The sequence below is a fragment of the Mycteria americana genome, chromosome 11 (assembly GCF_035582795.1).
Source record: "Mycteria americana isolate JAX WOST 10 ecotype Jacksonville Zoo and Gardens chromosome 11, USCA_MyAme_1.0, whole genome shotgun sequence".
Classification (NCBI taxonomy): Eukaryota; Metazoa; Chordata; class Aves; order Ciconiiformes; family Ciconiidae; genus Mycteria; species Mycteria americana.
The window spans coordinates 17,576,243-17,592,953 of record NC_134375.1 but is presented as its reverse complement, the minus strand read 5'-3'; the positions used below and the strand labels follow the sequence as shown (position 1 = coordinate 17,592,953).

The following is a 16,711-nucleotide window of genomic DNA, read 5'->3' as shown; positions in this document are numbered from 1 at the left end:
ATATAATTTACTACCTAGTGAGGGGTCCCTATGAGCTATCAGAAATATCCCCCCACCTGTTATTTGTGGGTGGTATTATTTGTGCTACAATATCAGCTATTTTTCAGTGTACAGCTCAAAATAACCTATACTGAGTGACAAATTGCTGAGAGATTAAACGAACAGGTTTGATGGGAGATACCTGAGCAGAAGGTACTGGGAGCTTTGGTAGCTGGTGGTAGTTGACAGAAGGTAAGGCAAGGAAAAAAGAGGTGACTTGAAATGGGATTTTCAAAAAACGTAGAGGTCAGTTGAGCACACCAGATGGCAGAGAGGAATTAGATATGCTCCTGCTCCAGGTGAGGGAAGAAGAAGCTGCCACAACGTGGTGGGCTGGGGAGCAGAGTAAGAGAACCAACCATGAAGGTGGCATGCACAATGATCGGTACCGGTAGCTCTGTGCTCAGTGAAGACAGGGTTCAGGGGGGTTCCTACGGATCCAACCACGGGACAAAGACCTCAGTATAATGCTCTGCTCCCTCTGTGTTAGGAACTGAAAACCCTTCTTGAAATGGTGAACTTTTCTTCCCTTTCCAGAAGCTTTGGCACAGGCAAACATGCTCTGTGGTAACGGTCAGATGATTCCCAGGTTGTGATTTTTGTCCTAAATGTAGTTTGGACTCACTTTTTCTCTAATTCAGCAGCTGCTAAGACAGTTTGAAATTTTCTGGCAGCTAGATGCTTAAGTGGCATGACTTTCAACTCGCTCTTCACTGCAAGCCTAAAGGGCAAACAGAAGTGAGTAGCTTGTTCAAAAGAGTTCAAGTCTGCACTGAATAGCTGATTGCAGCTCTAATTACCATGGTTTTACATCATTAGGGATAGCAACTGAAAGGAAGCTCTAATTCCAACACTGTGAGATATTGCTTTTTTTCTTGTTTGTTTGGCTCTTACCACTAAATGACCCATTTCCAACACTTCTGGTAAGGAGGACAGGAAGGGAAAATTTAATTTCCATGGGGAGAGACAATCTCGATAAATAAGTACAAAGCCAATATTTTTGCTTATAAAATTTAGACTGATAGGTGTTTGTGGTGGGGCAGAAAGGATGGCATAGTGGGGAGACATCCTCTGAAACCTGCAGCGGTAACGGATTTCACTCAGCTCAGATATGTAATGCTCAATGTCACTGCTCATTTATGCCTGAGCATTGTATTTTGACACTCTAGATCTCAAAGAGCAATCTGATTTCAATTATACCGTTATAATGTGCTTGCAATTATAAGTTATGATATATTGTTTGTAAAGTTTTCCCACTGTGTCTAAAGGATCTTGTAATTCTCTCTGCCCTGGCTACGGGGAGCCTGAAGCTGCAGCAAGCAGCGTAAAGAAAAAGACACGTATCTTTATATTACTATGCGATGTTTCAATGGCATGGACACAAGATAAATAGAGAGAAAAAAGATGTCCTTCCATTTTAGGCTATAGAAAGAGCCTTCACGTCCAGGGCAGTTGACTCTAGCATGCATTTTCAGCACAAGGAGGAGTTAACTCCTCTCCATGGGAAGTGTCGGAGGTTAATTACCCTCACATGCCAAGAGCATCACCGGAACAGCAAGGGAAGGTCCATCTAGCTAAGGAGACTTAACAGGTTTATTGCTTTAGAGCTTTGTAATTTTGTTCCATTGCTGCAAATCTTTGTTTAGTTATATGTATCACAAGGACCTTCTTAAGACCACTGAGTCAAGGACCAAATGAGCGGGACTGTTGGCACAGACCTCTCCCCACTTCCACCTCCCTCATCGCTCCCCACTAACACCTTCCATTCGATTGAACCGGGAACAGGGAATTTACTATGGACTTTGCTTTTACATGGAGGTAAGACTCAGGCACCCACTGATGGGCATTTAGACAGGTAGATGTTGCATTGGTTCTTCTTCCCTTAAAATACATTTAGTTTTGAAACTCTAGCATATGTATCATATATTTTTCAGGAGACGGATTTCCATTCCCCAGTTTAATGTGCATATGGCACTAGGGAAAGCTGTTAGAAACTCCGCTGATTTGCACATGACATGCGACTGACATTTCACCTGCATGCTTTTACTTTGATCTGGAGCAAAGTGGGAACAATCTTCAAGGGGATTACGTAGATCAGGCTCAAGGTTTATGCTATTTTCGACCTTCTGGTGAATAAAGATGCTAGTGAGCACCAACTGTGAAAGCTTTGAAGGGAAACTGTCTATTCAAACCTGGATGAAAACTGCTCAGCTTAATTCTTGTAACTGAACACAAACTAATCACAATATTTTTGGATGACCTGAACCTTAAGACTGACCTTAAAAAAAAGGGGAAAAAAAGGAAAAAAAAAAATCCTCTTTAATATGAGGTAATTCACAAAATACATCAATAAGACACACCAATGTTCTCACTGAAACAAATGTTAGACCTTAGTGACTCCAAAAGATACAGCACAGTAGTTTTGCAGAGTAACTTGTTCTGAAACAGCCCCCCACGTGTCCCAGCATGGACATAATTCCCAGAATAAAAGTCCCTCGGGAAGCAGGGAAATTATTCTGACAAAATGTTGCTTTTATTATGAATAGAATCTGTGCAGAATGGAGAGGTGTTTGAGAACTGCTTATTTCAGTCGATTACTTAGCATAGACAAGACTTCAATGACAAATGGATTTCAAGTGGCAAATATTATTACCTTCTTTCTTTGCCCCTTTTTTTTTTTTTTGAGAAAAGTACTTTATGTACTTTGTAGGTACAAGGTTAAAAGAACCTTTTCAGCTCCAAATATTCAAAATAAAGGTGTGCCTTTTGTGGCCTTATTAACATTACTTCTTTAAAATAACCGAAATGTGTAATCACATTGTGCAGTGCAGGGACAAAAACATATGCTTAATTCTGCATTTTGTAACCAGTAGCGCTGGTTTACTTTCAGGTACCCGGCCCTTGAATGGTCCTGCTGGGTTACCAAGCGTCTCCTCTGCTGTTGCGGGCACCATGTCCCATCCCCTTCCAAGGGGCTGACTTCCCCTTCAGGCAGCAAAGGCTTTACGCCTCCTCCAGTTTGACTCACAGGCTCCAATGGGTTGGCACTTTCTTCTTATTTACGGTTTAAATTACTCATGGCCGAACAACACCCCGTTGTTCTTCAGCCAAGATCTCTCTTCAGTTTAAGCATCTCCTGTCTCTCCTACCTAATAGGTAGAGACAATAATTTTGTCCTCTCTGTCCATTCATTTTGGTAAGCAAAAGCAGCTTTTCCGATCTGGGCTGTGTACAGCCCAATTAGCTCCTCTGCACCCTGCCTCCACCTGGAGTTCATCCTTCCTGAACCCCTCAAGTGTTGAATTCCGAACCATGAGATATGCTCAGTGAGTTTTACCCAGCACTATGTATAAGTGAAATAGGAAAACAACAGCAATAATACAATTAAGGCCTAGAGAGGGGAGGACGAAGGGGAAAATAAAAAATTAAACCAGAATATAGAAAGGGCAAGTTTTCTATGGGGCCTCTGGAAAGCAAAATCTCAATGACCTGATATTGTCCCTCTCTTAATGTATTTATCCCCCTGCCTGAATCTTGTCCTGCAAATGATTTTGAAATGACACGTGAGCGGCCAAGCACACAGAGGGGGCATTTCAGCTTCATCCTTCCTGAAATCACCCTTCTGTCCTCACTCAAAGGCAATGGCAGGACTCGCCCGCTCCCATAGCCAGCACTTCAGCTGAATACACTTCACAGTAAATATTTTACAGGCTGCTCTCAGCAGCTGTGGGTTTGCATTTTAACAATTAAACCTCGTTGTTGGGAGTGCACCAGTAGCTTGGAGCAGGCAGAGCTTTTCCCGTATATTACACATCCCTTTCTGATATTTTTCTGCCTGATTAGTAATCACTTCTGACAAATCCTTTCGACAGCTCTGAACGCCAGCCTTAGTGTTGCAGGGATGCTACATGCAAAGCCTGACTGAATGCAAATGTTAGGCTAATGCACGGATGCCTGACAGCATCTGAGCATTTTCTTCACTGGACACCAGAGGGAGGAGGAGGAAAGGACAACTGACAGTGAAGCTAAAGAAGAACTGCTTCAAGAGCCCTGAAGGAGCTTATCAGACACCGGAGCCAAATACATTTCTGTAATCGGACCAAAATAAATAGCGGCACCTTGTCTGGGGATGGTATTTCTGAAAAAAGACTTGGCAGGGGTAACACAAGGTAAAGTTATGGGAGAAAGGACCCAAGTGCAGCAGCACTGAGTGCCAGGTGCATTTTAGCCAGCTCCATCTTACAAGCTTTAAACAAACCCGACCGTTTTTGATGCTGGGGCTGCTATCGCTGTCTGTATTCTGCTTGGCTTCTGTGCCACAGCTTGCGTGCCTTTCGGTCCAGCCTTCTTCTGGATGTGAAAAAAAATACGTTTCAATGATTAACTGTGGATCCAGGGCCACCACAGTTTCTGAGTCCTGTACCACAAGAGCGTGCAATTTGGAACTGCAAGTGCTCTATGCTGAGACGGAAATGTCAGGACCTTGAGGGAGGGAGGGAGGCAGTTCAAAGAGATTGATATGGTCTCTATCTAGGAAGGTGATAGCAAATGCTCAACATGTGGTTAGTATCTCGATTAAATAAAAAAAGGAGAGATTCAGCAAGATTACCAGGAACTATTTACTATCTTATTAAAACTATGCTTTTATTTCCTCATCAAATCTTTTCATTATGCCTTCAAGGCATAAGGAGGATTATTAAATGTCAGCCACAATTCAAATAATTAATGTATGGTGTTACCAGATATATATACACACACGCTCTCCAGGAGGATTAATAATAGCTGCTATTTTTCTTCCGACCATATTTTCTCCATAATACACATATTAATCATGAGAACACAGTGCATTTTTTAAACCTCTCTAGTACTGAAAGTCTTTAAGGAACTCACACTTTGAAAATTGGAGAATTCTTAATATATTCTGTTCTCTACTTTTTAATTTACTATCAAAATACAAAAACACAGTAAGCACTTGGAAAGGAAGGAGTATAAGAAAGGCAGTGCTTTCTCCAGAGCTGCTATTAATTGCAGAATCAATGTCCTCAATTCCTTGAAATAGGTCTTTAAAATCAACAAACCAGAGTTGCAAGTTCAGAAAGTGGCTTCTCCCACACTAAAACGGACTGGCTTTTGTTGCTAACTTACTACAATCAAAACACTTTAGAAAACGCATCAGAAAAGTCCTTTTATATCTAACATTCCTCCCAGGGCTGGCTGGGGACTGCGTTCAGCACCCACTTGTCAGCTTAACTGTGTCTCTGCAGCGTGCTCCCCCTGCGAGGCGCAGAGCACCAATATGCGTGTTGTCCGTAAAAACCACTGCATGGGAAAGGGAGCACAGCGGGGCCGGGGCTTTGCCCCTCTCAGATCCCCGCTGCCAATGCCAGAGCAGAGACAGGGAGAGCTGATCCCTCTGCTCTTGACTTCGCACTCAACAGCTGACATGGACTTTCCCTGTGAGCTTGACACTAGGTCTTCCAGTAATTTTAACCCACAGACTAAAAGTGTGCTACGTGAGGTGGGGTGTGCTACCACATATTACTTTACACTTACTATGTGCAGGGAAAGAGTTCCCGTGGATGGACTGACCCCATTGAGAGGTCACCTACCATCCACGCTCCCATGTGGGCTGCAGACATACTGCCTGTAGGGTGTTTTTTCTACCTGCTGGTGGCCTCTCCGCAATGCAACCAAAAATGAGCTCAGCTCCCGATTGCACAGCAAATAAACATGTCCAGAAGTAACATTTCAATTGCTTACAACTTGGAGAAGTTTAAATTGTCTCCTATGCTCCCGACTGTATCCCAGGTGTAACCCTTCCACAGTGAAAAGTCATTGCATATCTAGTTTTGAACACTGCAAAATACAGAATGTATTAGCAGCCTCTTCCATCTCCCAAAACAGCTCAAGAAATGTCCATGTTCTATTTAAAATAATTAAGTTTTACAAGCATGAGATCAGGGTTTTTTATGTAAGTAAAGGTGTAACCAAACTATACCTTTTGTGCATTACCAGAAGATGTGTGTAGTGCATGTGCGCATGGAAACTACATGCACATTCCCCACAATGCAGCATCAAAATAAATAATTTTAACCATCTATGTGAGCTGGAAACTGCTAACTTGGGGCAGTTCCTACACCTCAGGACATAAACCATTTCTACATAGAAGCTTAGGAGAGCAGGCCTTTCATGATATGTATTTTTTTTTAAATTTCAAGAAGAAATATTTTAAAGCTGTTTTGAAGACTTACCTCCTCGCTGCACCAGCAACGTGACTTCGCTTCCCTTAGGACATTCAATCAGCATATCCACCACCTGGTTGTGAGTGAGGCTCTGCACATTCTTCTTGTTGACTTCGACTATAAGATCACCCTCCTTCAGGCCGCGGCACCGTGGGCTGTCCACAATTTGTTTCACTCTTTGGCCGCCCCCACCGGGACTGTCTGCTATAGTAAACCCAAAGCCCATAGGCCCTTTCACTATATGCACAGTTATGAGTTCAGGTTGTGTTGCTATTGAAGACGCCAAAGAGACCGTGTCATTGGGGTAACCATGGGGTCCGTTGGAAGAGACCTCAGCTGGGCTGCTGGGTCTTGCTTCCTTTGTGCCATTTACTTTCCCTGTTTTACTACTGTGGCTCGCCGGGGAGTCGTAATTTTCCTGCCCATTCACAATGATCGGCTCTTTGTCCAAAATTGCCACGGATGTAACCAGGCTCGTGTTGGGATCATCGGGATCAAAGGGCAGGGGGTAGCCTCGGCACAGTTCAAGGTCCACGCTGGCACCGATGGGGATGGACTGGAAGATTTTCACAACTTGAGCGTGAGTGTGCCCCAGCACACAGGTATCATTCACGCTGACTATGACGTCCCCTGCAGAGGACACAGACACAAACATTTTGTGCCAAACATGCCAAAAATACCAAACACAAACATTTTGTGCACCCCAGGAAGGTGAGGACTAGACCTGTGAGCTGATCCGCAGCATCCACAGGTACCACTCAGAGGTAAATTGTAGCATTTAAGTACCTTTGCAAGGAAAAGGAGCAGTGACATTTGGGCAAGCAAGAACTATCTGTACGCAACGGATTCACTGCATAAAGCCTTTATGTACATAAATGTTTTTGAAAGTGAAAATGGAATTGGCTCATGCAAAAAATTAATAAATTCAAATGATGGTATATGGCCCATTTAACAGTTATTTTGAAGCCCGGCTCTCACTGTTATGCACTGTGCTACACTGACATATGATAGAAACAAAACTGAGAGCACGAGAGCTATAACAGAAGGCTCTCAAATACCAACTGCTCAAATGCGGTGCCACATGTCATGTCTCAGACATACTTCGGCCTAAAATCTAGGTATAGATTAAGTTATGATTCATTTTTTAACACTGGGGCTGCCACACAGGGATGTTTAATGTTGTGATGCTGCACCTGCAAGTGAGGAATTGTGACCTCAGGTGAATCCTGAGGTTCTTTATGAATTGCATATAAAACCAGCTGTAAAAACATAAACCAAAGTGGTGGTGATGATACTGATTTAAAGCATCAGTACCTGTTTCCATTTTGCCATCCAGTGCTGCAGGGCCGTCAAGCACCAAACTTTTGATTTGGAGAAATTCATCCGGCTCATCCCCTCCGACGACAGTGAAGCCGAAACCCCTGCTGCTTTTCCTTAGCTTGGTGTGGATGAACTTCCCTTTCAACTCAGAAGGGTTTCGTGTAAAAAAAGGTTTTCCTGTGTAGGAAGTTTGGAAAATCTATAAACAGGCAGGCCAGAGTGTTTGATCTGTTTTTTCTCTGCCCCTCCCCACTCTAACAAGTACATGGACAAACACAGCGGTGTGCTGGGACGGGACTGAACTTCACTCCAGCATCCTGTCACCTCATCGCACTCCACCTGTCTCCCTGGATCCAGTCATGCAGTAAAAAGAGTAAGCAAAACCCCTAGTACCCGTGCTTTGTTAGCTGTGGTTGTGCACACCAAAGCCCCAAGGCTACAAAGGGGAAAACATGCTGCTTTAAGGAACGGAACATATTAAAGCTGGCAATGCTGGCTTAGAGATGTGTCTTCATCTCTGTCCTGAGGTGGTTATATCCATCCCAGGAAGGATGGGACAGGGGCAGCACAAATGCCTGCTACAGAAGGAGTCTGCAGCAAGAATTTCTGCAGAAAGGAATATCATTAAGTATTTCACCACTTGGCTTTCTCCCAACCCACCGAGCTAAAAGCAACTTCTGAGCTGTGGCAAGACACTGCATAACCCTTTAGCACAACCCCCGCCCTGCCCCATCATCGCTACCACCCTGTGACCTCCTCCGGTGAAAAAGGGGAGGGTGCTGATGTTGTTCTTCAGACACTGTTTGAAGTCTTTTCTCTTTCCTTTCTGCTCCTTGCCTGTTGTGGATGAAACACTGCCGTTGTGAGGTATGGATCAAAGAGCGGCCCGGGACCGCAGCAGCTGTGCTGGAGGGCTGTTAATGCTCTCTGGGAGCATGGTTAAGAGGGAACGAGGTTCTCCAAAGACAAAAGCGCATCCTTGCAAAGCATGTTGCACAGGCTCGGAAAAGGAATCACAGTTGCTGTACTTCACAGTGCCAACACTAAACACCTTTGCACTTTTAATTGTTTTTAATGCTTAGAGGGGAAAAGGCTGTGCCACTAAGCCCTCTGGTGACAGCTCCAGGATCAGCAGTGTGTATCGCAGCCAGGAGAGCTGGCATACTTTCAAAAACTTCAGCAGCATTGCCGTGGGCCTCTATTCAGAAAGGAGACCTTGAGGGAGAGTGAGGGGATTTGAGACTTGTAAGCCTTTGACTGGGGAAAAAAAAGTATATTTGAAGATTATTCATGAGGGGGCAGTGTGAGAACTTGCAGTCTTCTGCCTTTGAAGGGTAGCAGAGGAACACGGTAGTCGTGCACGTTGTGGGCAGATGCTCTGCTCAGACCCCAAGCTGCAAAAAAGCCCCAACTATCAAAGTACAACCTGACGACTCAGGTAACAAACACGGCTGAGAGGCAGCGTGCAGCAGGGCTTGGTCCTGTGCTGATTTCTGGTTCAAAAGACAAGCAGAACAAGCACAGCCTGCTGGCATCTGCTTACAAATAGGGGGTGAACCTGCCCTGTAGTAAAAGGATAGCAGCACCACAGGCTATGTCCCACCCACAGCATTTGCGAGGGGATCACCTTTTAAACGACTGTATTTACAAAACCCCACCTGGGAGAGCGGTGCCAGGGGCACAAGGAGGGGTCTTTGTGCCCACGTCCCCATCAGCAGTGCCATCAGTGGGAGAGATGGAAACCCCTGGGCACAGGGCAGGGGGACAGGGAAGCTGGAAATAGCTGCTGTAATGGGGAGCGGGAGAAGAGGGAGCAGCGCTGAGAAAGGAAGAGGAAGGAATGAAAGAGAGAAGGAGTCATCAGCGGGTACCAGGACATGTCACTCAGAGTAGTGCTGAGACAGGCTAATGCTCTCCTGTAATGTTACTGCAAAATTTTCTGGCTGGCAGTTGGGAGTGGGTGAAGAACTGAGTGAGGCTTCTAATGTCATCCCCTGCGTGACAGATCCTTTGCATTGCCACGCATGGACACTCGGGCAGCCCTCGCTTCAGCCTGACAGTGTACAAGGCAGAGGTGGCATTCACAGATGTCTCCCCGAGGAAGAGGAGCTGTTTTGGGGCACTCTGATGAGATGCCTAACCCCAGATGTCTGGTGGTCAGGGTACCATCCCCAGACCTCCTGTGTTTTTCCTTGCTGCAAGTCTGGATTACTCTAATGTACTCTAATACCCCTCAGGAATGTGCTGGGGGGCTTTGGATACTGTTAAATTTGCATGTCTGTTTTGGAAGGACTGAGCTGCTGCCACCCGCAGCAGAGAGCACTCCCTGGCTCTTCACGGCAGGAAAGGCAGCCCGGGACAGTAGCAGCCTTGCCAGGCTCACCTTCGGAGAGCACAGCTGACCCGCAGAGCACGGGAGTATTTCCCAGCTCCTGGGGCCAGTCTCCTCCCGGCTGCTCCCAGCTCTGTCAGCATGACTTGCTCCAGCCAGATTCCCCCTCTCTCACCCTCCCCAGCCTCTGGTTCCTGCAGACCGGGGCAATGCCATTCGCTTGCTATGCAATTTAGATGTAGTCAAAGCTGAAGCCTACTTACAACAACGTGTAACCAGAGAGCACTTGTACTGCAACAGGTGCAAGTGGAACTCTCTGCCCTTGCTGGCAACCTGATCTGGCAATGTTTCAGCTCACACTGCAAATTCAGGAAGGACTTATGTCCTGTCTGGTTAGTTATTTAAGACCAACAACTGCTCTGTGAGCAGTTGGCTATACACAGACCATTGACACTAATAAATAAGCCTGTAATAGCCCAAAGTACTTGTACACATGTATAACTTCAAAGTGGGTCTGCAGTATTTGGACCTATTATCATTCCCTCCTCAGGAAGAGGCTCCCAGAGGAACTTCAACTCAGATTCTTCAGAAACATGATGTAATTTGCCCCTAACATGAGGCCAAGGTGCTTGTGCGTCTTCGCCCTCTGTTACTACAGAAAGTCAGATTCAGCACAGAGACCTGGTAGCTCTGCAAAGCTCTCCAAATGGCAGAGGATCTCCCTCTTTGGTGTTCCCCCCAGCTCCTATCTCCCCCCATTCCCCCCCAATCTTCATTTGTATTCAAAGCACACAAAAAGGAAAATCCATGAAGCTGCAAGCCAGACTCATCCATGGCAATACCAGAACCTGGCTGCTCAGATGTCACAAATGCAACCAAGACACCCAAGCTCTCCAAAACCAAGGTCCTGCCAAACAGTGCTGAGAACCTATGCACATCACAGCTCCCAAACACGCTGACCAGTTTCCAGGGCTCTTAAACTACTTTAACTTGAAACTCCTCCTGCCCACGAATGCAGGCATGGGGTGACATTGGCTTTGGCTCTCAGACTAAAACATAACCATGTTAATGCATTTCTGTGTCTTAATCACAGTGCAACATGGTGAGATTTTGTTCTGCTTTTTGGGAGGGAATGTTGACCTACGAGAACAGAAAGAAATCTCTGCGCTAGATCTTATAATAAGAGCCACATTCTAAACTCAGTAGAGTTTAGAAGGTGTAAAAGCCTAATCCTTGCATGTCCATACAGCTCTGTAGAAAAGGGTCTCCTCCTACTTGCACTTGCATCCACCGCAGCTGCTGTTAAATCCCACCAATGTTGTAACTCATGTGTTCACCTCGCCTTTTTAAAGGACTTGGAACACTACACAGAGAATAGCCACAATCCTTTTTTGATGCAGGCAATCTCATTTGCCTCTTGCATTTGGCAACAAATGTGGTCTCGAAACAACTAGTCTCAAAATCTATAGGAATTCAGATATGCAGGCACGTGCCCTGGTGTGTGACACTAGTCATGGAGATACTCCCTTTGCTGGTGGCTGAGGGAATTTCATTCTCAGGAAAAAAACCTTGTTGTACTTTTACAACTGGTTTAACAAGGTTGTTACCTTGCACTGGTGCTTCCCGAACTGCCTCCTGGTTGTTTGAAACATGGTTTGGAGCAGCGGGTGGTGGGAGAGATGGACACTCCTCTGTCCATTCTAGAGAGGGCAGAGAGGGAAATGTTACTTGTTTCACAACAGCACTGTGAGCTCCTGCACATACACACACACTGGGAGTGTGGGGTTCAAGCAGAGGAGACGTGAAAAGCAAGGCAAGAGAGGAAACAGAGTCACGGAGAGAGGGAATAAAATGAATGGGATGTTCAAAAACCAATTCTGGAGGACCCTCTATGTCCAGGTCAACTGATCCATCTGCTGGGACACCCTACCTCACACTCAAACTTGGGACTTGATTTGCATCTAAGTCTCAACATTTATATGAAATCTATTCACCATGGCACTCATGGCATCTAAGTAGAAGAGCTGATGTTGTGGGCAATGAGGCTGCAGGAGGAATGTTGAAGCCTAAATTATTTTCCCCTTCGATAACAACTGTTGCAAAATAACTTGGTGTGAAAGCTACAGAGGTACCAAAACAAACCCAAATGCCACAGGCCCCTCAATGCAGTTGGGCTGCATTTAAAGAAAAAAAAAAAGGAAAGAAAGAAAGAAAGAAAGAAAGAAAGAAAGAAAAAAAGAAAAAAAGGGGGGAAAAAAGGAAAAGAAAAAAAAAAAGTGTTTTAATATAATGAAATTACTTCAGATGTTAGAGCTTGACAACATCCAAAGGTCTTGGGTTAAGAAGCCTCTCATGCAGAAGGGTTTCTCTAGTGCACGTGTAAATGCTCACCCCTCATCCCCTTCAATAGCCTATGAGTCCCAACGCAGACTGGAACAACACCAGCTACAGTGAGTAACTTGATGGAGCAGATTAAAGAGGAAAACGTGTGTTTTAATTGTTTCTGGGAAGCCTAGAAACTTTCCAGAAATAAAGGACATTAAAAGAAAAATCTCTTCCCTTTAACAGGGGTGAAAGCTACTATGTTTAAGTGGTTATATGGTTTAGATTTTCTCCTTTGCTGCATCTTATGTGAAGGGCATATGCAATGCATGTCATTTTGCCTTTAAACACTAAGGCCACAGACGGAAGGACAAACAGATTGGCGTGGTGCTGCCAAGGCGAGGGAAGGCACGTTCCCTCAGAAAACCCCAACCATCATGCCCTCGGTGGTGCCAACCTTCTGGTGGCTGTTGCTGTTGCTCAAGCTGTTTCTTCCTCTTTGCTTCAAGAACTGGGTTTTCATACTGTGTCTTCCGGTTGATGTGGCTGAAGATGAAAGAGAGCAATAAATTAGGAAACCCTTTATGCGACAAGCAGGAATGACAGCCAGGCATGAAAATCCTCTGAGGAAAGGAGTAAAATACCAAACAAACCCAACAGCAGTGCCTTTGGAGCAAGACTCACCTAGTCGTGCCAAAAAGCATATTTAGGAAAACAAGCAGATTCCAGTATTGATATGATGTCTTGAGTAGGAATGGCTTATTCCTTCAAGTACATTAAAGTAGTGATCTATCTGTGAAAAATGAGATTAAAGCAGAAAAGGCGCTCTGACTGCATTTTAAAAGACAGGCCTATATCATCCCTGCTTTAATCAGATTCCCAGAGGTACAGTCATTCTCTGGCTCACTGAAGTTAAAAAAAAAAAAACAACCCAAACCAAAACCCAACGACTGGTAACATCTATCAGCTATCTGATCAATGAACACTATTAACAGGGTGTCTTAAAAATATCTGTGGGGATGCAGGCTATGAGCTGAAAAGCTGGGCTCCAAATGGATCAAAATATATTCAGAATCAGCCACCAGCGAATACTCCCAGTGGAAACCAGCATTTGGTGAAACTTCAGGTGTCCTCCTTGGAGGGCCACCATTAGGCAGCTTTTGACCCGTATGAGATGTTTAGAGCCAATACTTCTTACCAATCTCAGGAAAAGGAAAAAAAGCAGCCCAGCCCCAAACATAGCAGACAAGCAATGCACTCCGCAGAGGATTAACCATTTTAGGAAACCAAACGACGAACACCAGCCACAGATGCCAGGGAGGTGAGGGCAGGTCTGGGGACTCTCTGCAGCTGAAGGCTGCAGCTGAGATGAGCTGCTCATCAACTGTTCAGGAGCAATTTTTCAATAGTGATTTTGCTATAGCAGAAGAGCAGGTAGACCTTAGAAAATTACATTAGCTTAAAGCCCATCTTTGTATCCAAAGCAAAGTTTACCATTAAGAAATTGCTATTTTATTGTCTCTTGTCCCATGTGTCTTTATCACACTCCCCCCCAAATGAACAAATAACCACTTTTTCAAGTAATTACGATAGAAGCACTCTAGCTAGTTATGTTCAGAATTTTTTCTGCTAAAGTTCAATATTAAATCACTGGAAAAATATTTAACTAATTAAATAAAAACAAGTTAATGAGTTCTGTAAAAGATTTCCCATTTCAAGACATCTTCAGAAAGTTAAGAAAAAATAACTACTTTTAAAATGATATAAACTTTTTCATGATATAGTTGTTTCTCAGTAAAAACTATTATGCAATAATAGAGTGCCTGAATTGGAAGGGACAGAGACAAATGCTTAAATTATAACCATCTTGCTAGCTTATAGATAGCAAGTAAAATAAACTTATGTCTCATTGATGTTACTTTTCTATTTAATTTCATCACTAAGGAGTGCCACAAAACTAACGGGCATGTATATATAAAGTGACAGGAAAAAATGCTGTAAAGACTTCTTGGCATGGCATTTAATAGCCGAAAAATATTCTTGATGTCTTTGGTAAATAAATGTCAAGCCTTAATTACACAGTTTGCTAACCTTGTTTCCCTAGGCACAGATGGTGGGGTCAGAAATGAACCAAAGCAGACAGAAACTGTATTCCATGTCTATTCTGAGGGCTATCATAAGCCATCCTACTAGACAGGAGTATACACATAATTAAAAATTCATTTTATGGGGTCAGTGATGAAACAAAACTCAGATCTCTGGTTTCCCAAGGGAGCGATCTGACATCTAGATAAAGAAGAAGCTGTTCTAATTCTGGAGAGAGTCCCATTAAACCTGTAATTTTATTCACAACAACACAGTCTGATGCAAGAACCTCTGCCGTGGCTGTTTGGTCACACAGGCTCGTCCATTCCTCCTTTTGAGTGTCTTCTGACTTGTAACTGAATTGGTGCTCTGCTTTGCACACTCATATTTTGATCATAGCACTATACGAAGGGGATTGAGCTCAGTTAGTTGCAGACTTGTTAATGTCCTCCGGATAAAAGTATTTTGTGAGGTGCTGGGGCTTCTGCACGCCCTGACCCAGGGGTGCTCCTGTCTCCCCTGAGCTCACCCCTGGAGCTTGCCTGGGGTGCCCTGTCTCCCTTGAGCCACCCTCACCCCAGGGTGCTGCTGCGAGAGCCCACCAGGGAATGGCAAGGCAGGGTTCCCTCTCCCAGCCCCTATGGCATCCCCCAGCCTGCACAGGGGCCAGCATCTCCTCCTCCTCGGTATGAGGTGCTACCAAGAAAGCACACAGACCGCTGCAGAGAAAAGCCTTCCTCCACCCGACAGCCACACCAGAGCCAGAGAGCAGCACTTACTCTACATAGTAGACACCATATACGGGATCCTCAATTTTCTCCCAACCAGCAGGCAACTCTGGAAATAGAAAAAGCATTACTGAAGCCTCCAATGAAGTTTTTTCTGACAGGTCCTGCTCAGCGTGCAAAACTCATCAGTAGCTCAGACTTTGCTTTGAACACTTTTCAGAACAATCACAGCCTCCTTTTAAAGGCTGGCATAGCACGGGACCAACATCATAGCTTGTCCCACCAGTGCTGGGTTAGCAAATCAGTGGGAAGATGCCCATGCCAGTCAATTTTAGATTTGCTTTTTGCATTAAATGAACAAGTGATCAATAAATTTCCTTTCTGGGAGTGCCTCAAGTATGCTCCTGGTTTGACCATCGTGGCTCTGGATGGGAGGCACTGCAGTGGAAGTCGATGCAGGCAACAGGCCAGAGGCATTTTAACGCCAGCATATGAAGATGGGTGAGATTATGGCAAACAATTGTAGCACACTAACAGAGAGACCACTTTCACCTCCTGTACCAGGGCCGAGCCATTTATGCTCACCGCTGCTGAAAAAAGTTTCTTTTGATTCCTTTCTTAGGGATTTACACTGCATCGCTCATTCATGAGCCCAATGCAAAAGTGCATCTTGAAACAGGACAAACTGAGTTCAACATAAACGCCTGGCATATGGAATCCACCCAAGTGGGGCTGGCATACACAGATGTATTTCACTGCACAGCACTTAATGTAAGAACACATATTGCCATAATCACATGTAACAGAGATTTCCTTTTTTAATTAGCATAATTAACAAAAAACAGTTCTGAAGATGAAATTAACATTTGGAAATGTATCCACTTTTGTTCCTGTTGATTTTCTAGACTGCACATAGTACTTTAACTATAATTAGTGAATGTAATAAAATCACTTCAGCATCCAACTGAGGGTTATTAAAGCTGTATGTATTACTTAAGGGCCTGATCCTTGTCCCACTCATTTAAACACAATGTTCCCGTTGGCTGTGGATACGGAAATAATCATCCTATTAACAATACAGACTGGTGTGTTTGTGTAATACTGTGAATCAACTCAAAAGAAGGCTCCACCATGCTATGGACTGGGCAAGTGTGGTCCTTGCCCCAGACTCTGCACATTCATTTAAATAAAGATAATAATCATGAAAAAAGCCCTTGTCAGATAGCACAAGTTCAAATATTCCATGCAAAATAATTCCTCAAAATTTATCACTAAATTGACAAGACTGATAGCAAATAATCTATGTTCATTTATTATCAAATGTAAAGATTATTTTCATTAATGGCATCAATGGTTGAGCCAATACAATCAACAATGGCCCATTAATTAGAATAAGTGTAACTATCTAGTTCTGCATTTATAGATTTCAGCTATGTTGCCATAAGGATAGAAGTATCTCCAGACTGGAGATGAACAGTATCTATACAAACACACATGGACTAATTACTCAAAGTTTATGTTTGTGTTCAGAATTGGCTGGAGAACAGATGAAATCGATTTTCATGGTTTTTGCTCCACATGTCCCTTATTTGCAGATATAAGGTAGGTTTTCCATTCTTATCATTATTTTATCCTTATTGGGT

At 44.1% G+C, this 16,711-nt stretch overlaps 1 protein-coding gene across 22 annotated transcripts in view; it reads right to left on the bottom strand.

Moving 5' to 3' along the window:
* Positions 1 to 16,711, bottom strand: part of MAGI1 (membrane associated guanylate kinase, WW and PDZ domain containing 1) — a 361,904-nt gene that overhangs the window by 49,737 nt on the left and 295,456 nt on the right. For 17 of the 22 annotated variants that reach the window (XM_075513672.1, XM_075513674.1, XM_075513675.1 and 14 more), the window contains 5 exons: positions 15,120 to 15,177; positions 12,713 to 12,801; positions 11,541 to 11,633; positions 7,596 to 7,778; positions 6,291 to 6,911 (listed from right to left, as the gene is read on the bottom strand). In XM_075513672.1, coding sequence (XP_075369787.1) covers positions 6,291 to 6,911; positions 7,596 to 7,778; positions 11,541 to 11,633; positions 12,713 to 12,801; positions 15,120 to 15,177 — 1,044 coding nt within the window. The remainder of the gene's footprint in view (positions 1 to 6,290; positions 6,912 to 7,595; positions 7,779 to 11,540; positions 11,634 to 12,712; positions 12,802 to 15,119; positions 15,178 to 16,711) is intronic. The other 5 variants (XM_075513685.1, XM_075513680.1, XM_075513681.1 and 2 more) reach the window with 1 other exon arrangement.